This window comes from Crinia signifera, chromosome 3, assembly GCF_055691185.1.
Source record: "Crinia signifera chromosome 3, ASM5569118v1, whole genome shotgun sequence".
In the NCBI taxonomy this organism is placed as follows: Eukaryota; Metazoa; Chordata; class Amphibia; order Anura; family Myobatrachidae; genus Crinia; species Crinia signifera.
This window is the reverse complement of record NC_139219.1, coordinates 60,391,170-60,419,150: the sequence shown is the minus strand read 5'-3', so window position 1 is coordinate 60,419,150 and position 27,981 is coordinate 60,391,170. Positions and strand designations below refer to the sequence as shown.

At 39.7% G+C, this 27,981-nt stretch overlaps 1 protein-coding gene across 4 annotated transcripts in view; it reads right to left on the bottom strand.

Annotated features, from left to right (window-relative positions):
• BCL11A (BCL11 transcription factor A) overlaps positions 1–24,821 on the bottom strand; it is a 113,392-nt gene extending 88,571 nt beyond the window's left edge. The window contains exons 1-2 of one of the 4 annotated variants that reach the window (XM_083175888.1): positions 24,126–24,821; positions 18,963–19,292 (exon numbers count right to left, since the gene is read on the bottom strand). In XM_083175888.1, coding sequence (XP_083032014.1) covers positions 18,963–19,292; positions 24,126–24,180 — 385 coding nt within the window. In that variant the 5' untranslated portion in view covers positions 24,181–24,821. Of the gene's footprint in view, positions 1–18,962; positions 19,293–19,450; positions 19,634–24,125 lie in introns of those variants that run through there. The other 3 variants (XM_083175889.1, XM_083175891.1, XM_083175890.1) reach the window with 3 other exon arrangements.
• Positions 24,822–27,981: the final 3,160 nt, after the last annotated feature.

The following is a 27,981-nucleotide window of genomic DNA, read 5'->3' as shown; positions in this document are numbered from 1 at the left end:
CAGGGGGAGTTCTGCGTTCCGGAATTATTGTTAAAAGTGAAGTCCGCAAAGAAGGGGCGCTATATCTGCCTTAAAACATTTGTGCAATTAATAGGATATCAAATTATCGATCTTTCTCATATGATGGTGCATTCTGCAACATAAACAGGTTAAATAATATGTACTTTTAGTCCCTCCCCCACATTCCCCCATCCAGCGCCTGCAAACTAGACACTGGCTATGTCTGTGCTTTCTCCTTGCTATTCAAGATAAACAAAGTGCTTTAAGTTCAGGGCACACCCTGGGACCCTTGACAAAGCAATCTATCATTCTGTCTGCTAAACCAGTCTGGCCACACTAAGACTATAGAGGCTGAAGCTCTTGGTGTACAATTTTTCCATTGTGCTGCCGGCCTATTACAACTTCCTTCCATTCTTTGCCACTTTCTCCAGAGCAGATGTGATGGACCACTTGGCTTTAAGCCCCTCCTAGTCCAGACAGAATTGTTGAAAGAAACCTCGGGAATTAGAAAGTACATGGCCAAGATCTAGACAACACAAAAGGCGGTCACTCTCATTTTTGTGCTCTTACCTCCACAAAATGCTCACTATTTATCATGGCAAGCTTTTCAGAGCCATGAATCTCTATAGCAAAGATTGGGAAATGAATCAAGCGACAGAGCAGGCTTTCAGCGGTTAGAGAGGCAAGCAGTGCATTGTGTTGGCAATGAAAGGATTAACGAGGGTATCTATCAATAGTATTGCTGTGCTAAAAGCAATATGCCTTAATCACTAGGTTGTTTTTTTTTCTGCTCTATTATTAAAACGAGCAGCTTTAACGATTGTAGCATGTGAATGCACAACGACATGGTGCAAAAAGTCTAATGCTAGGTACACACCAGAAGGATCATGATCGTGAGAAGATCGCATGATGGTCACACGATCTGCAAACGATACGAGCACGATCTGTACCCACTTGAAGGGATCGTTTACAAATCCTGACTGTGCATCGGAATCGGATCTAAAACATGCAAAAAACTTGCCCAATTTACATACAATCGGTCGAAATTGCATCGAAATTGATGGGATTGAGGCCAAATTGTTCTGGTGTGTACCCGGCATAAGGCTGGGTACACATTATTGCAATATGTTCCCGGCCAACTTACCGCATTAGAGTTACACATCAGAACGATGGAAGGAACCCTTGTTACGGTCATAATTAAACTGCATCGGGTCACATGCGATGTGTTCTGATTGACCGAGCAGCACAGCCAACCAGCACAATACGTATGTCATTCCAACATATGATGCAATACCTGCATAGTGTGTACCCACCATAAGCATTTGTCGATCACCATAATCATGCACGATGCCTACTGCCAAGAAGGTTGGATGATGTCCATAAAGGTGCCCATACACTCAATTCCACAACAATTGGTTCAATTTTTAACCGATTCCAGTGAGAAGTTGGATGAAAAGTGTCAAAATCGCATGTGTTTGACATCAGGTCAAAAGGCTTGGCGATGCAATATATCTATCGTGCACCCTGTGTGAACTCAATACTCACAGGACTGGACATCGGAGCCTGAAGTTCGCACAGGCTGCAAGATAAGATACATCACAACCCCAAGCCTTTCGTCTGGCTTGGCTGGGATTGCATATGATACATCTATGTGCAGAAGGACTGCATAAAGTGTACTGTATGCCGTCCTGCCGACATACAATAAAGCAATTTAAGGGGGATCGCGGGTGACTTCTCCCCTCGAAGAAGTTGCAATAGAGTATGGCCACCTTATGACTCATCAAATGATCACTTATAAAAAAAATATATATATATCCCTTGTAAACAGCAGTAAATATTGATTTTTCCCTCAGTGTATGTCTATGGAACCACAGTATATTGGTTCCCCTGGTTGTTATTGTAGAAGGAGTCACTAGTGGCTATTAGAATTTGAAGTTTAACATGCTTGGCTCCAGTAGCTAAAACCATCTTTGCAGGAGGGCGACTATGGGCGTAGTCAAATGACCAGGAACACACAGTTACATAGCTAGGGTCTCTACATGGGATGGTCCCTGCAAGTAATTATTGGCAAATGCAAGTGATTTATTTTCTTGCACTGATGACAGGGGGGGGGGGGGGGGACTACCAACGCCCATCCCCCCCCCCCTCCTCCGCGGGACTCTGCTGGCCCAACGCGGGAACATCCCAATAAACCGGGACATTCTCACAATAAGCGGGACAGTTGGGAAGTATAACATATGTTGGCAGCAAGTGAAACTACATCTCTTTCACACATGCACCAACACAGAGGCAATCAAAAGGTAGCAAGCTAGCTTTCGAAGCATTTGCTTCAAGCGGGCTTACTAGTAATTCATACTTGGCAAATATGCCCCTTAGAACCTTATTTATTTTAAACAGTAGAATATTGGGATCTCTCCAGTCCGATGTGGCAGCACTCACTACCTGACAGCTTACAAAGAATTGAAGTCACATAGACACTGGAAGCATGTAGTGCTTTACTCCAGCCTTGTCACTTACTGGAAGAGGGAATCCCACTGGAGTGTTTTACAGATTTACACTCAGCGAATGGCAAGAATTCTTTGGCATAAGTGTGTGTTTGTTGATCAAATGTCACATCATGTGCTTGCCTTTATTATGACTTACAAAACCCTTGCTTCAGTCCCAAAGCTTTGCCAAAGACAACACCACAGTACGATAAGCAAACACATGTATTTATGAATCATGTGAAGCGCTAGCAGCCATTAAAGTTTCTCTTCATTTCACATGATATTTCAAAACGCATTTCATAGGCTCCGCAGAACAAGTGAGCTTCTTGTGGAAACATCAGGCTTATTTGTCTGATTTCATGCTAATTTGGCCAGTTCTCAAACATTTCATTGATATTCATGGAGAGCCTTAGAGGGCTCGGCAGAAATGTTCTACATCTTTGTCTTTATTATACTGTAGTAAATATGCTACCACTTTGAATGCTATTTATATGAACATACCACATTTGGTTCCAGACTTTGCACACCGTTCATACATTCTAGTAGTGTTTTAAGGACTGTCACCACACACTCATTTATAAAAGAGCTATTTAAAATCACATATTTGCTAACAGGTAGGGGGTAAAGCATTGGCGGAATTTTTTCTAGAAGAAATATGTTGCTGATCTCATGCTAAGAGTCTCTGCAAGTGTCCAGGCACATAATTACATAATGGAAGCTAAGGTTCCGTATGTGTGTGCACTGGCTGCTGGTGTAAACTGGCCACCTTATTTTCCTATGGAACATTGGAACAGATGTATTAAGCCTGGTGGAGAGATAAAGTGGAGATAAAGTAGAATATGAGAACGCACCAGCCAATCAACTTCTAACTGTCATTTTTCAAAAACAGCTGAGTAACTGGTGCTTTCTCACCTTCTATTTTATCTCCACACCAGGCTTAATTCGTCTGCCCATAAATCCATACCTGTCAACTTTAACTAAACTTCCCCCAGGACAGTCTCAAAGGGAGCAACCATATTAGAGGTGCTGAACCGGGTGGAAGGGGTTTATGGCATGCGTTCTGATCATACTTATCTACTCTCCGGTGTGGCCAATTGTGGGACCCTCCATCCCCCCCCAAAAAAAGAGTAGGTGCATTTCTATACTTCTTTGTACCCCTGGACCCAGCCGCCCACTTTGCAAGTACATTTTTGCTGAATCCCTTCCTCCTAGCCCAGATCTAGAATGCCGGTAAGCTCAGCCTTATATAGCAAGGGCGTGGCTATGATAATGTGTCTCAGCCACCCTGCCCCCAGTACCACCCCCTCGCCTTCCTTCCCACCAGCCATGATGCATCATCACCCACCCCTTTCCCCGCAACCTACTTGCATTTTCATATGGTGCATCCTCATAGGAGAATGGAACCCATTGGATGCTTTCTTTTTGTGAGTTTTTGTGGCCTTTTACTATGATAACAATGTTATATGATGTTCACTGGAACATTTATATTGCTTTTTATGATGAGGCCAATATAGCAGCTTCCATCTAGCATATGAAATAACTAAGAGCAGTGAATACAGAATTTCTGCATAAAATAAACAGTATTCCGCTGACAAATTGGGGAGATGTCATTTTAAATGTCCCACAGAAAGCTTAAAATTCCTCTTTCTATTTGATGCTGTAATGCAACTAAGCACATGTAACCCCTTCTGTGCCGAGTGGTCCTTTATTCATAGTAAGCACAACAGTTGACTTAGAAGACAGGAAAAGGAGTATGATCAGGCTTTGCTCTGAGATAATATACACTGATGTCTATGTGCACACACTGCTTATGCAAAGCCTTTTGTGGTGACAGTATACAAGTAGAATAGGGGAAGTGTTATGGAATGCTGTGTTCCAAGAATATACTGTACGTAGGATATTTCTCAATTGTGGTCTCAAAACCTTTAGGACCAGATGTATATTAAGCTTCAAAAAGTGATAGAGTGGAGAGTGGTAAACAACAAGCCAATCAACTTCCAACTGTCATGTTACAGGCTGGGTTTGAAAAATGACAGGAGCTTATTGGCTGGTTGTTTATCTTTTTGAAGCTTAATACATCTGGCCCTTAGTCTGAAAAAAAGAAGAATTCCTCCAATTGGTGCAATTTGCAGTCAATTATGCTTTACTTCCAAATGCAGATCCGTAGCTAGAGCAGACACATCTGAGGAACACAGGGATCATGAGTAATGTACAAGACCTTCCTAATGCGGTAAGAAAACAGGACCAGAAGAAGTGGAAAATAGTAATGCCGTGACATGCCGCCGGCACTGACCAATACAAAGAAGGACATTTACCTCTTTATTATTTTGAAATGGTAAACTATCCATTAGATTTCATCATATCTTACTGAAGCAATTACATCAAGAAAATGATAGCGCGTGTGGAATCAATTATGCATGCACTTGGCCGGAGACCAAAGGCTATGGAGTCGGAAAGGGCAGAATCGCTCGACACACACAAATAAAAAGCCCCTAGATCTCACAGATGGACCCCATCAGTTCATCTTACTGCCTAAAAAGTTCATGCACTTAATAATTTATTTGTGTTCTGGATACTGTTTCCCAGCTGAATATTAACAACTCTGAACTGAAGCGTGCTTTCACCATACCATGGAGCAAACGGGAAGGGCACTATGAGGTCCCTTTGAGGTTATATATAATTTTTTTTTTTCCAAATAGATTTACTTAACTGAAGATTATTAAGTATTAATGGTTCCATGATTTAGGCCGTTGTATCTAGAACTTACTCAGTGGCTCCAAGTTTATTGTCGGTAAAAGGAGATTCTGTATTTAACACATAAGACATGCCCTTTACAGTGTTCTCATACTGCTTAAGACTGCAGAGTGAATTCAAGGTAAATGCCCAGTGTAACAGAATGGGAATTTATGTTAGAGATCATATTTTAGTACAGTAGCCTGGGCAACTTTAAGACTTTAAATGGTTTATCCCCCCATCTGGCATAATGCCTGATTACTCATCAATGCGGCACATGATTGGATGCAGTCTCGACTGCCGCCTTTACCCAAAAAATGTGACGCCCCCTTTGCAAATTACTCATGGGTTTAATTACTGTCAGATACAATGATGGAACATAACACCAGAAGGGAGGAGGGGCACCTTTAAGAGAAATATGAGTTTATGACCTATGTCAGTATTACATCTAATAAGACTCGGTTAATGGATGTCTTTTAAATATATCCACGGCATTCACACAACACGAGAAAAGAACAGGTCTGTTATTTATGTTTTCAAAAACAATTAAAGTTTCGACATCCTGACACTAATGTGAGCAGAAGCAGATGCTAGAACAAGGCGTTGCATAAAAATGATTTTCAGAATGTGATCAGAAAAGCGAACGCACCTTTCACATTTTTTACAACTGGAGCCTGGCATCAGTGGAAGATAGATGTTTCTATAAGGCTAGTTTTTATATCTCCGAATGCTGCGGACTGATGGAACAGCACAAGCACTAAAGCATTCTGTCTCACTATTGTCAAATTGCTTGCAGCTTAACCTCGTTGCCTTTTTTTTTTTGCCAAGATCAATTCAACTGAACCTCTGGGAAAGAGCAGAAAGAAAAAAAAAATCTATTTTTTTTTAAGGAATGTCTCCCCCAAATGGGAAGCGTATCATTGTACATTCCACAAACTGTACTTAACATAAATGCAAAAACTGATAAAACATATTTAATTACTGGAGGTTAGGATCTTAATTCCTCCATTCACTAAAGGAAAGTTGGCAAGGAGATGCTTCATTTTGCTTCTTTCTGTCTGAGCATCTAAGGGAGAAAAGCCACTGAGGCAGCTAATACACAAAACATGATCAAAAGTGATTAACAACAGCTTCATATGCAAATTGCATTAATGAAGGAGTGCAAAGTCATCATGTAAATTAAATATGTCAAATCTCCTGGTGAACTTTCACTCTTGAGAAGGGGGAAAAAAAATCTTTTTTTTTTATTTTATTTTTTACATCAATTTCCACAGGATGAAAAATCTTAAGAATCTTGGTGCTATAAACAATTTTCACCTTTTTTTTTTTTCTCTCCTCCAGCAGGCTGACAGGCCAGGCTGATGTGTTCCGAATGCACATGTTAATAAGCCAATCAAAAATGCAAAACAATTCGCAATTACTGCAAGGACCTAATGGTCATTAGAATTTACAACTAGGTAATGAACTAAAGTCTGCCCACACCATGCATATTCATAAAGCAATTTAGCCTTTGAAGATTAAAGCAGTGCTTAAAATTCAAATGAGCTTTAGCAAATTATCAGTAAAATTCATCCAAAAAGCACGGTGCTGCGTGTCCCATGATTTCCCCCCACCCCTCCTCTTTTTAATGCAAACCTGCAGGGCTGCCTTTATAGAGAGGTGCTTAGGGGTGCAGAAGACAGCGCTGCCCCAGGTCTCATGTGTTTTAATATGGCCCTTACTTTGCCTCATTTCACTCACAGCCTTGCATGTATTTTTAGTGGAAACATAATTAACTCCTTCGTAGCTTTAAGGCTTATGTATATTTAAGCTGCTTTGCAATGGCTAAAACTTTTTCAGTACCCTGCATGCAGTTGCGTTGTCAATGGGGGGTGAGGGGTCATCCATATTCCATATCTACTTTGGTGGACTGCAATTATTCTCTGAGGGCCAAAGCACATTTTTGTTTTTCTTTTGATCTTATTGTGTGATAAGTACATTGGGCAATTTGCTTCCACTTTTTCATCTTATAAGGACTGTTGGAAGATTAGAAATATGATGTGTCCTATACATTGATGCACATTTAGATTCCCATGAAGGGATTGCCTGCATATTTAAAATTGTACGTGATCAGCTTTGTTTACAAATACAGATATATGCAATCAGTTGTTTACCTCTCGTCATGTATCACTGATACGTTTAGGGGGGTATTCAATCGCCGGCGAGCAGCTCCCATCAGGGAGATGCCCGTCTCGCCCTATTCAGTGCGGTCTTCCTCGATAGCATTGAGCAGGGTATCTCGGCAGAACGAGCCCGACATCACAAGCTGCCGGCTGCAGCTCGCCTCTTCCCGACCGCAACTCGCGGCCACACCCCCTTCTCGTCCCACTGCAGGTGGGACATTGAATCCCACCTGCATGTCCTCGGTCAAGCTGACTGAGAACGGGACTGGGTCACGGTGGTCGAGCAAGCTCGGCTGCCGTGACCTTCACCCCCTTAGTGTTGTGGTGGTCTCTGCTACTGTACCTGCTTATACTGTATTGCTTCCTGGTAAATGCATGTGGAATATTGCAAAAAAAAAAGTAGTTGGAACCGAGCAAGATTATGAGTCACAGCTTAAAGTAATTGTTTACTGTGGTCAACCCCTATTGTTTGTCTTGCGCAGACTCCCATTGTACAAAACATTTATTAATACATTATACACACATAGCATTCTCCATGTGCTATATCTGCCACTGCAAAAAAACAGGATCTGAACAAGGAGCAATGTCCTTATATATACACACACCTATGTGATTCACTTAGGCGAGAGAGAGAGAGAGAGAGAGAGAGAGAGAGAGAGAGAGAGAGAGAGAGAGAGAGAGAGAGAGAGAGAGAGAGAGAGAGAGAGAGAGAGAGAGAGAGAGAGAGAGAGAGAGAGAGAGAGAGAGAGAGAGAGAGAGAGAGAGAATTTTTCAATATATCCTAACATTTATAGTTTTTACATGACAATGATACAGACAGCCCAGCTTATTTTTATAGTGAAAGAACAGATAGAAGAAGTGAAACCCCAGTTATTTCATACTTGCATCTGTAAATATCAGCTGCGGTGGCCCTGGACAGCCCAATGAAACCCCATGTCTCAGACTGCCTTTTAGAAACTGAGATTTGCATGTACCAGCCAAACCATGCGAGACAAAATCAGTTATTACTGCCGTTAAGTTCTGCTTCATCTTGACTTTTTTTGAGGAAGTAACACTGTCAATCAATTTCACACTTTCGAAAGGATGCATGTTCCAGCTAATATTAATTCTGACCGTTGCTTGATTTGGGCTGTCAAAAAAAACAACTGCAGCAGTCATTAAGAGCTCTTTGTTAGATAACAGGAAAATATTTGGTGGGGTTCATATTTTGGATGAGTTTCCAAGTAGAGATGATTAATCCACTAACAGAAAGCATAGAAAATTGTATTATGGCTTTCATGTATACGTGTACAAGGGCAATAACCATTGTACCTAAAGTCTTCCCATGGGTCATTTAATAAGGGAATAAAGAAGAAGTAATCAATTTACTGAAATCAAGAGATGACCAAATAGTTGTACTAAGAGTTAAATGGTATAATTAGAGTGATGTCCATACAAGATATGCTAGGTTTCTGGAGGGTCATATTAGATGATTATACTACATGGGCAATTAGTGTCAGGGAACAACTGTCTATGTTATAAGGCGTGGCATACAGTAAGTTATGTTGCATTATATAAATCAATGTTTTCATACCTCTTCCCAATATATGTCCATGTGACAAATCGATTTCAGTACAAGAGCAGTAGAGGATCTGGAAATCTACTAAGGTTAAAGATAAGCAATATAGCAAACTTCCTTTTAGCTGTAGGATTTTCTATAAGTTTTATACAACCTTTAAGTGATTGTTCACTTTGAGGTTCTTCTGTAGCGTACGGATATAGAAATAAGAATCATTGATCTCTATAGTCATTGTTCATATGGAGGTTTGTCCTTACGCAGCACGAAGAGAGACATACTTTCATATCAGTCCCAATACTTTCCAGTTTGAGTTGCACAGCCCGGGGAGACAGATTAAGCACACTTCCTTGATGAGTGAAACAGCCATCTTTGCACACTGTAGTGAAATCCAACAGCACACACCACGTGCGATATCAGAATACAGATTGGATATGCGCTACATCTATATAACATGGGCAAAGCTACGATTGCATTTTTTCCACTGAACTGAGTGGTAAGTGCTAGACACCATTGTGGCAGGAGACGTCCTACACCATTACAATTATTCTATTTGGGGGAAATCCCACGAGACATCTTTAACTGATCAAACACTTAGAATTTATTTTGGCAATTTTTCTAAAAGAAGTACAGTATGTTGTGACCAATACCATGAGCATCTTCTGATTTTTGTTTTTATTATTTCAATATTTGAACAGAAACGTTGTACGAGAAAAAGCATAATTACTCAAATCCTCCCGAATGGTGTTGTACATCAAGAAAAATAGCATAGGACAATATTTTAATTTCCTAAATCAAAGCGAACAGGACCTGTTGCTCTGGGTGATCTCCAGTTCCCAGTTGCGGCGTCGCTAGGGAGCCAGCAGTTACTGTACCTGAGATAATGCTTAGTAATATTTCATTGTATGCTTATAAAGGGACAGATAATAAGCTTTCATAGCATTCCATTACAACTCTCTCCTGCTAGGTGACTTGGGCATGTCTGAGAGTTATATAGCTATTGAAGTGCATTAATTAAAATGATGCTCTTCAGTATATATTTTCCCTGAGTCGGTTGGTTCACACATCGTTTTAGTAGCAATATGACAAAGTAATGATTAATAAACACTATAGAATTGCACGGGTAAATTGTTCTATTATATTAATAGGCATTTCCTTGAAACCCCTTAACGAACATGCGTTTGACTAGTTATGTCTAAATCGTCTACTGAGCACACTTGCTGCCTGTGAGAATAGAAGGAGTTAACAGCCTCTATACCCAAAGTGCCAGTGAATCACTGCCTAGCTGTCTTTGTTACACATTGTGCATATTTTACCCTATCTGTGCCAGACACACACATATTGCGGACGAAGAGGCCTGCGGTGAAAACATTAGATCAAGGCCTAGGACGGGGCACTCTCCTTGTTTTCTTATACAGCGATGACCAGTCCATTAATGAAGGAGGAAGTCTGGAGAACGTGGCTGCGCAGTGCCCACACGATTCTATGATCACTCCGAGTGGCAGGCTCTCTCATTAGTGGACTTACATTTGAATTTTACACTTACAAATCATAATATTTCCATTAAATGTGATTTGCAAGACACCAAATTCCTCCATGTCAAGTCTTCGAATCTTTCTTAGCCATCACCAGTATAGAACCATGCAGTGCACTGTCTATGAATGCATAATGATTTCTAAGATACAGTGCATTGTGGATGCCTGATAAAAGGTATGGTGCTTACACTATAGAAAGCTTTTGCCATATCTGCCTTTATAATCAGGTTTATCAATATCTCAAAATGTACTGCCAATATTTTATCAAGTACATAAGAGTAGCTATGGGGATTTATTTGCAGAAACTTGATTCTCTATGGCTGCATCCTAACGAAAAAAATATTAAAAGATCAAATAAATCCGGTAGAGGCAGATACTGTATTACTAGTATCTTATTTATCATCGCAATTCAAGATTTTCACAATTAAATGTATACTCTTGTTCATCTGCTGTTTCTAGAAATTTGCATATAAGTTAAACCAATTCAGCGCCATAAAGAAAAAAAGAATCACTCTTCGATTCTTTGAATTATTGGTTTCTTTTGAAATAAACAAAAATTTACTCCAGACAGATCTGTCATCTACAGGTCTGCATTACATACAATCCCTCCCAGTGGCAAAGTTATTATCCAAGGAACCACAGACCAGCCATAGTTTACACAGGCTCTATCAGAGCCAACAACAAAAGACTAAAGACAAACAATAGCTGGCAATGCAAATGCATAAAAATATATAGATCTATACATAAAAGGGATACAAATTCTTAATCTGCCCAAAACGTTTCCCTTTTTGCACCGTCTTCAGTAAACTAAAGCAAGTCCTACCAGGGGAGATGAAGAAAGAAAAACCTTACAAAGGGAGATTGAAATATTTCTAAAAATTAAGCAATTAACTTTTAGGCAGAATTCAGCAAGTGATCGTAATAGACTGTTCTGCATAAAAAGCAGGAGTCGTGATCCTCGATCTCAGACCCGAGGCCGGCACAAAGGAGGCAGCCCCTGCACAATGCCTGCTGTCAGCAAGTGAATTATTTTTATACAGGAATTTTTTATCTCTATTGTACAAACAAGTATGTGCCTGTGCTGACTTGTTAAGCAATCCACTTGTATGTAGAATAAGAAATGCTTTTTTTTTTTTTCTCTCTCGCTTTCCCCGCTGCTATTCGTCACACAGCCATAACATCAGAAGAAAACACATTCTTTGAAGCTCCTGAAATGTTTTGTTGAAAATCCAGTTGTCTTTGAGAAATGAATTTTTATTTAATTCATTTTTTTTTTTATAAATCAGAATTACGAAAAAAAAAAAAAAAAAAAATTTTATAATTTAATTTTTTATTTTTATAATTTTTACTTTGGTTTTGGTTTTGTATCGTTTATGGTTTTGCTACAAAATCACTGCCATTTCCAGTGCGTTATTTCAATGGCCAACGGATAAAGTCCATACCGCAACCTACGCGGTAACTTTCTTTTTAAAAAATATATGCTGAACGGTACAGTGTAAGAGGGGAAAATTACCACCGGCATATAACAAACATAGTAGGTAAATAACCCTATTTCTGTCAGTATTATTAAGTGCATTGCCTGGGGTCTGTTGTTTCTATCTAGAGGTAATAAATGTAATTGTCAAAAAAGCAATACACACACATTACATAGACAGTGCAGTTTGTGGCCTACGTAACCTCTTATATAAACTATTGAATAAACACAGCCAACCCAATCCTAATATAGTTACATAATATCTGTTTTACATGGATATTAAAAAACTTTTAGTATACACATAAGACTAGCTGTGAAAAGTCAACATTTCCCTCCCCTTACTCATAAATGACCTGGAGACTGTCAACACTTGTATCATATGATATAAGCAGGTATATTTATCTGGGTTATGGGTTTTTTTTATCATTAGAAATGATTTCTGGAGACCTGAAGTTGTGATAACTTGTGTTTGAGGATGAGACATGTTTGTTTCAAGCACACCTCTCCTTCTGCACATCTGTGTAAAGGGAATAAAAAAAAAAAAAATGGGGTGGGGGGGTTGAGTTGTTAAAACTAGATTCTGAAATTTGTTAAGGGTGAGCCAAAAGTCAGATCATAACACAAACTGCTGCTTTCCATTTTACAACCACAGAAGCTCAATAAAATGCTGTTCTATTTTACACTTCAGGGTTGCGAAATTTAATTTTTTGAACGTATAAACTTTGTAAAGGTACCGAATTTCTTTAAATGTTGTCTTTTTTTTACCTTTAAGTCCACGTACTCTTTACAACAACCATTCAGTACTGGATTACATTTTTGCTTGTCCCTTTAGCATTTTTAACATTTTAAAACCTTGCTCTGACTTTTAATACTATATAAAAGAAAATGATATACAAATGTCTCTAACGGATGTTTTTCTAGTCTAGACGGAGATACTCCGACAGTCATACTCTCATATGGCATTGTCCTTATTAAAATATTCCAATGCATTGTTTAAAATGCTGTCCATAGCCTGGCTTAAAAAACACACCATATGCAGCCTTGTGATTGACAAGCATTTGTCCAGTTAACACCCTGAAGCACCCTAGTCACAAATATGTTCCATTATGGTCCAACGTGGATTCACAAGACCATAAGACACTGTAAAAACACTGTCAACGCTCTTTTAACTAAGCAAACTGAGAAGGGGTGAATGTGTTCAAGTGTGTTTTATTAGAAGCATGTCTCTTTCTTCTTTGTACACTCTGTTAATTTGGCCCATCTGCCAACGAAGATGTTCTGCCTACAAAATGGGCATACTGTTATAAACTCCTTCCCACCATTAAACAAAGGAAATGAATGTCACTAATGAAAACACCAACCTTTCTGTGTCGGAGGGGGGGGGGGGATGAGCCTTGTGAAAAACTGCAGAAGTGGTTAGTGCAATTTTTCCCTAAAACAAATAAGTGACTTAATGGCATTATAATACCAGTACGAATATGACAATATATTAATTGTGTGTTTTTTCCCATTTTCACTTTTTTTCAATTGATAGTTTGCAGCCTGCGTAAAATTATACGAGCAGCCTACTACTAATCCACTGAATTTGAATTTGCTGTTGTCAGAGAGGAGGCAATTAAAAAAAAAAAAAACATTAACACGAAAAAAAGGGAAAGATAACTTCACCGGCTGGCACAGATGAAGGAGGAAACAGACATATTGAACATTTTAACAACGCTGTCACTCGCACTGGGCTGAGCATTGTAGAATTCCCTGGACTGACTGCACATTATAATTTCAGCTTGTAGCCATGTACAGCTCTATTACAGGAGAAGGTGAGTGGAGCATTAAGATTCCGGTGGTGCATCTGCCAAGAAATTAGCATGCACTGATCTAAACTCACACCTAAAAAGACTTCTCGAAGGTGCTGTAACTTTGCTAATATTTCATACACAAATCAAGAGCCCACATTTCCACGCTGCAGGAAGGCGCTTTGACCTTAACACACCTGCAACTTTCCCTGTACAAGTCCAACTTGGTGCCACTTGGGAAGCCTAATGGAAACATTCAATAATTCCCTGTCCCTTGATGAACAGTAAAAATCTTTCTAAATTGTACTCAAAATGTTTATTGCATCTAGCAGGACTGGATGTACATGCAAAGTCAGAGACTGCTAAAATGCCGCATCAGTTTCAAGACTCCAAAGTTGACGAAATGATACTGCAAAGTTCTAAGCACACGCAAGATATTTGCTGGGTTCAACCGCAATGTATCATGAGACATATCTTTGTTTTCATATTGTACATCATCAGGTGTGTAATGTTACATACTGTATGTGATGCGAATATAAAGATACAAGACATCAGCAAGAGACAGACTGCCAGGAACATTATCCTCTCATCCTGCAACAGTTTTTACTCCAATGGGACGTAGACGTTTCTACCGGATCCCCAAATTAAACAGCCATAGGTATCTATACAATACCTTGATATTCAGCCTGTAGATAAAATAGTAAAAACACCCAACTTGTAAGGCTGGACCAAACGGTTACATGTAGGGATGGAACCGAACAACCAGGTTGTAAACAGTACTGCAGCCTTAGCAGTAAGCGAAACATAGCAAGATCTCTGGTATGGCTGCGTGTATCAAATGTGCATCTGGGTGTGAATGAAATAAGAACAGACCACTCTATCTAATCACACAACTTCCAGCATACCCTAGGCACAAACAGGGCCTCTACCAGCAGAACGCAAATAAAGATGCTTACTGATTAGATCTCATCGTATGTGATGGCAAAATGCCAGGCAATGTCCAGCTTGATGCTTAGCATCTTTCATCGCACAAAGCTGGTACCACGGCACACAAATGCCAACTACATTGCTGGCAAAACGGTCTATAATTCAATATGAAAGAAGCCATTGCTTCTTCGGAGTAATCAGCTACTGCAGTATCACCAAAGGACTTCCTGTTGTCTTATAATAGAGGCTTGATGCAGCCGTGGTTGTTGAGTGTACAGGTTATTGATCACAGCACACATCAATTTTGTTTACTGTTCGTTAATCAGAATTCTCCATCGAAGCACCAGTGTTCCAGACTAGGTCTGTGTCACAAGTGTTAGCACCGTCTCTCCACCCACTGCATAATATACCAGCTTTACAACTATCAGATGAAATATTATATGGCCAACAATGTCGCTGCTTGTTGATACATTAAATCTCCTCCCATTATTCCCGAGTCACCCACTCCTGTTGTTGTTTAATACAAGTCTTGCACGTTCTAAACACTTGATTTCCAAATTCTTTCAGTCTTCCGTTCACTTAGGAAACATCACCGGGACAAACTAACAGGAACCCTTCCATATCGGAGGAACTACAGAACTACACATTCACTATATATGTACCGCAAACACGAATTACTCTTCCACCAACTTTAAAACAATATAGGTCGATAATACTTTCACAGCTGTTTGTGTAAAAAAAAAAAAAAAAAAAAACACACTTGGGGTTATACAGAGGGATTGTCTGAATTCTGGTTCACTATCAATTATTAGGTTAACCCTTGAATTGGCGGAAAGTCCTGCAGACTCCCAGGCCCATCAGACAAAAGGAAGAGTCTTAGATTTGCAGCACATATACTCTGCAGACAGCAAAAGGCATGTCTCCAGCCTCCACTTGGTACAGCATGAATTGCCCTAGGATTTTTCATACATCAAAGCGCACACATTCTACGTCATGTTTACAATACAGCGGGGCCTCTATAATGACCACATGTTAATTTAATCAATTCAAACCATGAATGTGGGGATTTCTTTTTAGAGATAAATGCAGCATTTTTGGCAGGAGGCCAACAGCGAGGGAGCGTTATGCTGTATAATTTTAGAATATATGGGGTAGAAGGAGAACATGTCAGTGGATGCTGTCTAAGTTGAGATACAGGGCAGGATGTTTTCTTAGTAGTCTACATTTTTTTATTTTGTTAATATTATATAGAACTTCTTTAAAAAGTGTATTTTCCCCTATGACTGGCCTGCTTGCAAGGCTGCATGCTGGTAACAAGGAAAGTAAGAATTTGCCTGCAGTATCTTGTTAAATAATACGGTCCTGCCACTACAGCACTAATAACCGTCTCTTTAAACAAAGCACAGATTTCAGTCTTGCAAAATATAACTGTAATCTGAATAAGGAAACAGCATGGACTGGTATATTCTCTCCCTACACAACTCTGTATAACAAACTTAACCTAACATTTTATAGACTGTGATAAATGACAGTTAGGAGCTGATTGGGTGGTACTTTATCGCTTACAATTTTATCTCTTTTCAAGCTTTAATAAATAGCCTCCTTAGAGACCTGTCTTGCCATGTTGAAGTATTCTGAGTTCTTCTCAGATACATGATAAACCATCACTTTGCATTGTAACAAAATGATCACGCTATTCGAAACAAGAAACAAACAAGAATACAAAACTGGTATTCCGGTAAATTCCAAATATTGTACAGCTATAAAACTTCTGATGCTTTAGAAACACCGTTTCTGATAGAAGCAACATAGACATCACCAGATTTTCAGAATTATGTTCTTTTAACCTGTAATAGGTAGGTAAATAAAAAAGATGTATTCTTAGAATATAATATTGATAGTGCATCTTACTGTCTGCAGGACCTGGCAAATGTTCCGTGTTGGAAGCATTTCCTGGTATCTGCGGAAGGATGTGCTCTGTAGAGATTGAATTTTGCACCTGATAGCAAAAATTGGGAGTTCTATTTCAACTGTGAGTATGAAGATTACACAGAACATCGTTTACCGAATTACAATGTGTTCCAAAAAATGCTTGTTAAAGGATGTTTGAAGATGTATTAATCCCACAAGGAAGTTAGTTGTGAATACTTTTAAATGAACCTAAATCTCTGGATTAAACCTATGAATGGATCAAAGGCTGTAGATCCACAGACTATGCAGGCGTCTGCTGTAACAGAAATGCACTAAACGGAACCGTAGGTATAAACTTATAATTAAGACACTTTTTCTTCTGAAAGGAGATCCCAAAAAAGACATTTTAGGTGCTATAATATTAAAATGAACATGTGGAATTTATCAAAAGAGTGACAATGGGACAATGGCAAGCAGTCTGCTTGTAATTCCTTTGTGACAGATACTGTGTTTTGTCTTTTAAACAGAGCTCTCCGATATGTAAATACGATGTTACATCACTCTGGTGTTACTCCATATTTGGCGATTTAGAATGACTTTGGATCTCTAAAGGCTACAGATCCCTTCCACCAAGCTCTGGCATCATTAATCATGAAATGCTCTTCAGCTGCTGCTGCTGCTAGTCCTTCATAAGAAAGACAGCAATCGGGAATGGTCACTGGAAACTGGGCTCTCAGGAGAGGAGAGAAATTAACCCTGCACCTACCAAAGAGGACCAACAAAATGCCATCACTCCCTTTACACACACTCCTGTGCATCCTGCCTGTTACATATTCGTCTACTATAGATATCACCTATACGGAATGAACGGTCACACAATTGTTAAGCTTGCAAAAACACGGCCTAAGGTAGTATAGGAAAAGTTTTGGAAGGCATTTTTAACTAATTATTTCCATTACCACAAATTTCAAAAATGAATTTAACCAAAACCCTGCCACCCAGGAAGTGAGCGCAGGTTCCCCCAGCAGAACCGGGACTAGTGGTACCGAATGGGCCCCTCTATGCTATAGCCACCTCACAGAGGAGAGCTGCATTATGATCCAACTTTGATTTTCGCACATGGTGTCCTGATGCTAGAACCACACCACACGGTGCTCTCTCACACGCTGCTAGGCTGCAAGTCAATTCCCATTCATTGCCTGCGTCCAAAAGGTTAAAACAACAGATACAAAAGAGGGGATCTCATAAAGAGTAATACACTTGTGACCTATTCTTGGGAATGAGGTTTGTCTAGCCTTGGAAAAGGCAATTCCTTAACTGTAGCACTGTACTTTTATAGCAGCATTTCCACAACAAGAAACCTGTCAATTCCATCAGTCTATAATCACTTAATATTGTTGCAAATGCAAACAGGAACGCAGCACACTAATGCATTTCATTGTATCAAATAGGAATTGTGTCTGTACAGTGGGTATGTATATTTATCTATACATATAAAAAGTCACTGTTAGGCTGTTCTGAAATGTGGTTGAATAAGCCACAAAGAAAATAAAGACACATCTGTCAAAACCACATCAGAGGTATGGGGGAGCAGCACAGCAAGGCATTTATCATCTGGCTGGAGAGGCAGGCTGCAGAAAGCGGCCTTTCCTGTCAAACCAACCTTTTGAAATTTCCAACATGCCCTTAAACTTTTCGAATAAGCATGTCTGTGCGCTTCAGCAACTGCCCTCTCTACTCTGGCCTGGCCAGTCGAAAATGGCATCTTAAAGTCAAGGTCAGAGGTGTCATTGTGCCAAGGGGCTGTGTTTAATTACAGCCTGCATGCTGACAGCCAATATGGATCCAAGGCTAGCTGCAACATGCTTTAACCCCTGAAGTACTAGTTTGGAGGAAAAAAAAAACATTTGTACTAGCTTTAAGCAATCATTAACTTCTCATAAAAGAGACATACAGCAAATAGCACAAGATATAAATGAACTTTGTTCAAAATTATATGTTAAAGGATTGGGGATTGTCACATATTCTTGACTATTGGCAGATTGGTTGCCAGAAATATATAGCATCAATACTAGTCTTCTAGGTAAGACACCTATGGTAGATCTATAATACAGAACAATACAAGAAATTAAATGTAAGGGTATCAAAATGAACATCTTAGGGACCTGTCTAAGGAGGAACAAAACCTGTGTCCTACTGGTTAAATGGCAGAATTGTTTTGTAGGACTTATGCTACAACTGCTAATACAGAAAAACATTTTCATAGAGGACTTTTTGTGCACTTAGTGGATGGATATTGTACAGGAAGGTCATAGGTCACCTTGTAGTGAAAGGTGATGTGGCTAGAGTGAAGGAAAGCATGCACGAACTTTCCTCCCCTTACATTTACCTGCTGCATTTTCCTGTTTTGGACAAATCCCTCTAGAGGACGTTGACAAACAATCGTCATCCTCCGGTGTGACCTGGATGCCAACCTCCACAGGATTGGACGCTTTCTTCAGTTCGCTTGGCGTAGGTGAGGGCGGCTTATCCACAGCCTTCTCTAAGCAAAGGCTGCCATTGCATTGTTTCCGTTTGTGCTCAATAAAAATAAGAATGTCCCCCAATGGGAAGTTCATCTGACACTGGCCGCAGGTTAGAAGGTCTTGATCCCCCTCTCCAGCTCCCAATGTGCTGTTATCAGGTTCCTCATCTGTTAAAATGGCTTCGACAGGTTCGGCTGCAGTGTAGAAAACAAAGGGGGGAAAAAAAAAAAAAAAATCAGCTCTCTTAAGAGAAAGGAGAAATGAGCAGTAGCTATGCATAGTTTACCCCATAGTTAAAGTACCAACACTTTTGACACCAGTATATACGGCAAAACAGCAGATTTACCATTACCTGGAAAAATATTGGGATCCGTTTGGTAGAATTTGCTGATATTGTTGCGATTTTATAGTGAACCGGTCTTTATTGTGTGCAAAGGAATATTGAATGGAAATCTGTGTAGAGGATGCTTGAAACATGATTTAACCTCATACTGTAAAATTCTCTATTTACATTCGTAGTACGTGAGAGTCAGGACAATGAGTCCAACACATCCTGCACACTCATGACAGGATACAAGGGAGGGGGGGGGTATATTTAATTAAGGGAACATCCAACTGAAGATGCATTCACTAAATATTAATTTATTTATTTTGAATGATCAATAAAAAGAAAGAATTTAGTAATTTCTTTTCACGTTGTCAAGAGAGAGGTTCCTGAAATATATTCCGGACATGTTTATACTCGTGTTGCGCTATCATGTAGAAGTCATTGTGGTCAAGTGAATGCCACATTTCATAACAGCTGATAGGAGGCTATTCCTTAAACTTGAAATACCTTTTCTACTGCTGGGCTGTCAAACTTGACAGATTGTTCCAAGACGATTTTTTTTTAAGACGCCTAAAATTAAGCATGAATCACACATACAGTGCAATCCATCGCACTAAACACAATAACAATGTGTCCTGCAATTTGTAACACGAGCAATTCCACTACCGTGTCAATTAGAACACAAAGAAAGCACAGTTCTAAAATATCACGGATGCCCAACCCAACTATGAAATAGTTAATCAGCCTGACCTTCTTAAGCAGACTGTCAATTTCACATTTTAATGAACTTAAAGCCACAGAGAATCAAAAAATAGATTTTAATTTGGTTGAAGACTATTGGAATACATCTTGGTAAAGTGCAAAAATCTCCTGAACTCAGGTTAAATTTATTTCATCCCCACGCAGAGTGACTGCTGAAGGGGGAGATGTGGAGTAACTCCCAGTTGGGCAGGAGGAAATAGTAATGTACCTTACTGCACATGAGCATCAACTAGGACTAAATGTATCTGACTTTCCAGAAGTCGCCGCCTCTAGGACTATATATCAACCCTAATACTTTGGGGGTAAAATGTGAGAACGATCCTACTGTAACTCTTTCAATGTCACATTACAAAGGAGAGCGGGGTAAAGAATGGCAATACTGTATGCTGTATTTAGTTTATTACAGAGCAGCCAATAAACGACTCACGTAGCTCTCTTTTCAACTAACGCACGTGTTAGTAAATCCTGCACACGGAACTACGTTCTTCAAGCCTGAGATAGATAAAGCCACCACCAGAACAAAAATGACCTGGTGGAGTTCTGGGTATAGAAGTCATAAAATAGGTAGACATAGCAACCTGGATCAGGCACAGTTAAAAAGGTAAGTTTGAAAAATAGACAAAGTCTACTGAGTGCAGTCACTAGCCTGATTTAGTCAGAACCAGGAAATGAAGCAATTACCCCTCCGCATTTCACACAATTCATTTTATAGGAGGCAAAGTTCTTGAAAATAACACTCTGATCAGATATCAAATCTTTACATTCCGCATACATTTAACTTGAATCATTATTATTTCTAATTAGAAGGGGAGTACATGTATACATATATATATATATACACACACATACACTCTATGTTGTTCAATGCAAGTGTTTGGCTTGTGATGTATACCCATAGCACAGGATCCTTATTTAGCATGTATGTATTAATATATATAAAGTGCATATAACATACTTGAATGTGCATACAACATACTAAAACATATATATGTTAATTTTCTCCGAGCTTAAACATACTTTGTAAAATCCACATACAGTATATCATTCGTGAGTTTACTCTGTGCGATTCTAAAGGATATACTGTAATAAAGTGTTCACTTAGACTTGTCTAGAGAAAGGTACGTTTGGGCATTTAGCAACATTAATTTAAACAATCTGGTGATTAGGACTGTTTCCTTATTAGCGTTTTAGAGTTCCACTTCCTTTACAATTTGTCAAGGAAATGTTTGCACTCTTTCATTGATAGTTGGGAGCCTAAAGCTGCGAACAGATTAGCACAATAATAACGTTACCCTGCATCTGGTCGGGTTTGGGATTTACTAAAAATAATAAAGATCTTGGGCCGGACGACCAGCTTTTTTTGATGTGAACTTTGTAAATAATAAAGACACAATGGGAGCTTGAACAGAGGGCTCTATCCCTCCCTCTTCCTCTCTCTGTCCAAACACGTGGATGAAAGGCAAACATGTCAGACAGTCAACAAGGAACCTCTCTGTTTTAGGAAAAACCTGTTTCCCTCCCCTCCCCCTCTTACACAAGACTTCTTGCTTCCCTTCATGAGAGTTAATAAAGAACAGAACAATGTAAACTTTAAAGAAGGAATGAGGCAAGAAAACTTTACACTAAACTCCCGGTATGGTTATAGCTAAAAAGTGCAAAAGTCAGATTATAAATGAGCACGAAATCCTAAAAAATATATTTTCTCTTAAAGAGGTGTTCCTATTACCTATATCACCGAAAATGTATGTTCTATTGATTACAATTGGCGATTTGTTTGAAGCTAATATTACTGACATTCCATGTTCTATTATAAAGTTTCTAATTAAAAAAAAAATATATATATATATATATATATATATATATATATATATATATATATATATATATATATATATATATATATATATATATATATTTTTATTTATTAAAATCATGGAGGGCGATAGGAATGAAACTAGCGGGTGAGTTTTACATGCTGCAGTAGTTTATAATCCAAAGCCTGTATTGCCTCATTTAAATAAAGAGACAATGTGTAGCTATGGACAAAGAAATGAAAAGGAGGAAAAATGTGCTTCCCTATCACCCCCACCATGAAGAAAAAACAAATTATGAAAATGTAGGAATATATGTTAAACCGGTCAGGTTCAAGTTTGTACATGTTTCCTGATCTTGCTCTGCTCCCTAGTGGTCAGGTCTGGAATCACAATACTAGACTTAAGTAAAACCTCATGTTGTCGACCGAGTCGCCCCAGAGCTGCCTTGGCAATGGGGGTGGGGTGGGGATACCACAAATAAACATTAAATAAGACAACAAGAGCCAAAATAACAGTCAATGTAGAAAAAAAAAAAAAAGACTCAACATTCAGTTAGAAATTGAAGTTTATAGTATATGATGCCAACACAAACCCACTGGCAAGTCGCCTAGGGGAACAGAATCCTATGGGGTCATAGGCGGTTATTTGTTACATTGTAACTTTGCTAATCGCAGTCACATTCCATCTGTAAAATAGAACGTCATAAACCCTAGGAAAATGTATAGCGGTAACTTTAGTGCGAGAACTTCATTCCAATAAAAATGAGTTTCTCTGTTGCTGTAATCAATACCTAGAAAATTGGAAATGGATTGATTAAGCTTGGGGGGATAGGTGACACTTGTCAAGTGAACGCATTGTATATAGGAGTAAGAAAATAGGTTTCAGTGAAAATCCTTATTGCCAGCCACAAGGCATTCTAGGATTGTTTCTAAAATACAGACGCCATTAAGAAAACATACATGTAGATGGTGTAAGTAAGACAAGCAGGACTGACAGAGGACTGACGCATGGTAATGCTACATTGCAAGTTAATAACAGGATTTACACATTGATTCTGGAATCAGTGGAACCTACTGCAGCTTCCCAGGAAAAACAGGACTATTTCCATACAGAATGCCCTCCAACCTTTATTTATTTCTTTTTTTATCTCTCATAAGGTTACAACACAACAATCAATTCTTCCATGGGAGATCTGCCTCTTCAGATCTTTTTTTTTTTTGCTGCTGCCTTTTTTTTTTTTTTTTTTTTTTGGGGGAGATTATTTTGCTTTTCCTGTCTGAGTTGTTGGCAGGAGATTCTGCACACGCGGTGCTTGTAAACATTCAGACACGAGATTTTTCCCAATCAAAATCCACTTCCACTTTTTTTGAAAATCTTCCAAAAAATAGTAAAAGAGAGAGAGAGGGAGAGGGAGAGAGAGAGAGGGAAAGGAAGGGATTTCCTCTGCCAGCTGCAATCGGGGGAAGAAGTTTGCTGAAAGAAGACTTTTTGGGGGAAGAGATTTCTTTGAAAAAGGACAGTGGCATGCAAAGCTCAGATCTCCCCCGTGCAGCACACACTGTGCTGGCTCTCGGCTGGGCTCCATGGTGCAGCTATTACAGATGGACAGGGGCAGCACAGGATCACACAGCGACCCTCAGCTTAGCATCGCTGCATGCAAGCCACAAAGCACTGATCTCTTGTTAAAACCTTGCACCTTTAGGGCTCGCAGCTTTCAAACTTCACCGACAAAAAGGAGTTTTATGTCAAAAAGGACCTGATTTGCTGCATTTAGTTCTATTTTACATATCCTCTCGGAGCTATTCGTGGGAGTTCAATTGTGCATGATCTCGGGGAAGTGTCCAGTCTGAAGCCTTTAGCAGCCTTTCAGGTTGGTCTCTTACTACTGGTCGCTGAGCTCTTTCTTACAGAGGGGGAAATAAAAAAATAATAATATAAAAAAAGTATTTGATGTCTACAACCAAAGAAAAGACAAACTAGAAGAAAGTGAGAGGTTCTATCTGCAGATGAGATCGCCTCGTCTGGTTTTTTTGTGTCCTCTTCCCCCCTTCTCACCTTTACGTTAAACATCTGTGAGGCTACGTCTGTGTGCAGGTAAAGCATGGATTAAGCAAGGTACTTACGTGAGTATTCCCGTTTGCTTAAGTGCTGAGGCTTGCCTTGCTTGCGGCGAGACATGTTGGTTGGTGGGTGGCTTGTGAGAGCTTGGTTCACATCGGGAGAGCGGGGTTAGAAAGAAGGAGACTCCAGAGAAAATATCTTCATCAAATGCCTTTGACATCCAAAATAAATTAGAAATAATACAAAGATGGTGCGGAGAAGATGAATTGTGGGACAGCCGTCATGCTTTCTTTTTTTTTTTTTTTTCCTTTTTGGAGGGGGGTGAAAAAAAAAAAGAAGAGAGAGATAGAGAAGGAGAGAAATGAAAAAAATGGCAAAAGCCCCCCTGAGCTGCAAGTTCAAGTGCGGACGTGACGTCCCTGCAAACTTGAACGTCAGGAGCTGGATGGACAGAGACATACAAAACATGGGCAGGGCCAGGGGGAGCGAAGAGGAGGGGGGGAAGCCAACACCAATGGACACTCATAAGGGGCTGGACAGGAAAACCAGACCCGGGCAAGCCAATGGACAGTGATCAGAAGGAGAGGGGGTGGGAATGAGGGCACTCACAGTACAAGGGGGAGGGTGAGGAGAAGGGGGCTAGACACAAGCTGCTGCTTATTGAAAGAAGAAGAGAGAAAAAAAAAATAAAGAAGCACAGTGTGTTGGGCTGGAATCTGATCCTGCTGCGGAGATAGCACAGAGAAAAGAGATCACAGCATCTAGCACATAAACACACTATATACGTAGAGCCCGAGGAGAGCCAAACAAATGCTCACAGCCTGCATGGAAGGAGCAGGGGGAAAGCTGTAGTGGGGAAGGTGACATGCTAGGTGATTACAGGAGCTTGCCCTGACCTGATCAGAGCCAGGAAGAACAGAAACAGCAACTTGGTCTTATCTAAAGGAGCAAAATCCAAAAGTTTTGCAGATGGGGAAAAGGATAGATAATATAAGTTAAACAAGAGGGAGGGGTTAGGAAGTTGTAGGGGAGAAAGAGACTTAACTGTGAAAGGAGTGGTGTAAGACGTGAATGAATATATATATATACACACACACACAATACTACTGACTGTAAGACATGGAAAATCTCATGTCACATTACTGTACTGTATGTACTGCAACCTAAAGTGGTACCAGCATGTCATATCATGTAAGAAATACAATAAGCTAGCACATGTGAGTAGATAGCAATGCATATTTATATTTATTTATATGTATTTTATATGTATAATTGTGAAATATATATATAAATATACATGTTTGTGTGTGTGTGTGTGTGTGTGTGTGTATATATATATATATATACTGTATATATTACATACACATATGCCTATATACATATATATATATATATATATATTACCATTTTCTTTTAAAGTGCAGCATATCCTGTAGCACTTTACAATTGGAAACAATAGCAATAAAACAATCGGCGATAACAGACCAACAGCTAGGAGGGCCCTGCTCTCAAGCTTACAATCGTCTTATATATTATTATAATAATTATATATATATATATATATATATATATATATATATATATACACACACACACATACACACACTTGAGTAGATTGATAAGCATCACAGGTTAGCATTACAGATACACAGCACTGAGGTCATGGATTAAATTCCCACCATGGCTCTAACTGTGTGGAGTTTGTATATTCTCCCCGTGCTTGCGTGGGTTCCCTCCAGGTACTCAGGTTTCCTCAACACAATCCAAAAATATACTGGTATTTTAATTGGCTCCTAACAAAAATTAACCCTAGAATGACTGTGTCTGCATGTACATGTTGTAGGGACTATAGAATGTAAGCTCCACGAGGGCAGGGAATGATGTGAAAGCTCTGCGAAATTTGTGCGTGCTACATAAATAACTACTAATAATAATAATAAGTAGTCATTTAAAGGTAGAGGGGCATCCAGTACAGTGTATATATAGTCACCCAGAGCTGTGTAACACAAGGGGTTAAGTCACAGTAGGAGGCGTTGCAAGGAGAGCGAGTAAGGTACTGTATGTGTAGACAATGAACCAGAGAGGACATAAGATTCTATAGCTGGAAGGCCACAAGAAAGGAGGGCAGAGTTCAACTGGTTTAAGGTAACTGGTAAAACCAATGATTGGTCTGCCAAACAAAAGTGCTAGACAGAAATGACTGGCTTCCAAAAACCTGGCTCCCTTTATCAGTGACTACCAGTACAAGCAGGCATATCAATAAGCACACATTGTCCTGCTCAGAGGACTAGAGTAATGCTGTCGGACGTGGGATAAGCAATACTAGCCACTGACTTACCATCAGTAAAACGATGGAGCACAGATACAGAAGTCTTTGCAAGTTGTATTAAATAAAAGTGACACAGGGCTCCTGATGCAGGAACTCCCATGACTTTGGCATCTGCGGACCATTTAAGAAAAAATTGGATATGGAAAAACAATGCAAATGAGATGCTGTATACAATTACTGGTGATTGTATAAAAATAACTCCTAGAATAATTTAGTATCCTGATGGCGGCTTCTCCATAGGAACCTCAGAAAAGACTTGTGAATTGTATAGGTACACTAAGATAAAGAAAATATGATAAAATATACTGGAGTTCTGATTCTGCTGACAGGACTTTGTCTTGGGGGCACAGACAGCTTTGAAGAAGCTTATTAAGGAATGTGCAGAAAAGCTGTTGGAAATAAGAAATAAGACACTGCCTGAATCCTACACACAAGTTGCTGCTGGCAGAAATCCCTGTCTATTACCGCCGATGTAGTTTCAGCAGTAGCACCCTCTAGGATATGAGGTTTATTCGCAGACAATGTACTACTTCCCAGCACAACCTACCGACATGTTCTGAAAATCCTTCAAAATCCCAAATGATCAGATCCAGAGTGTGAGGCGATAAGTCAGAAAACCAATTAGGTGTGTCCGAATTCCCTACAGAACACTACATTTACCCATTGACAGTGTTCCTTCCCTTTATTAGGGTAAGATGATAAGTTAAAACACTTTGCAATGATCAATACTTTGTAACGGAAGCATTTGCCCTTCCACCTAGTGCTGGGTGTCGTTATTCTCTGATGGGATTGTGCACAGAATCTGCATGATTAAGCTCTTTAATACCACCTTCTCACCGCCAGAAAGAACAACCCGGCTTTTACCCGGCATTTAAATTCTGGGGACTGCAGCACTGGACCCCCATTCTCACTGCTAGGCAAATTTCCGGGTGAAACAGTTCTATCCAGTAATTTTTTTATTTTTTTTTTGCAGTGTGAACTGGTCAACCTGTGTCGGTATGCCCGGATCTCTAACCCAAGTAAAAGACAGGGTTGGAGATCCGGGAATTTCAACACGGGTTGAACCGTTAACACTGAAAGGAAACCCATGTTAAAAGGCAATTTACTTGGTCGACATGCTTGACCCAGGAATTTGCCTAGCAGTGAGAACGGGGTATTGGAGATGGAGGCAAACCCACTGTTTTTCAGCTGATCGATAATCGCTGCTCTGCCTATGAGTGTGCATGCAATATGTTGCGATACCATCGGAGATCGCAGTGAGGAGTTGCCTGCGATGTGATTGACAGTCAGGGAGCATTTATGGGAGGTAGCAGGGAAGTGGTGGCTACAACACAGGCATGCCCTGACCGCTTTGGGGGCAAGTCGCAAACTGCGATTGTAATCCCGTACGCTGACCCAATGGGGGAAATTTACTAAAATGGGAGTTCTATTTCAGATGGGGGGTTGTTACTATGGCCAACCAATCAAATACTATCCATTATCTTCTAGACATAGAAACATAGAATTTGACGGCAGATAAGAACCACTTGGCCCATCTAGTCTGCCCCTTTTTTAAACCTGTTACCTCAAACCATATTTGATCCTTATTT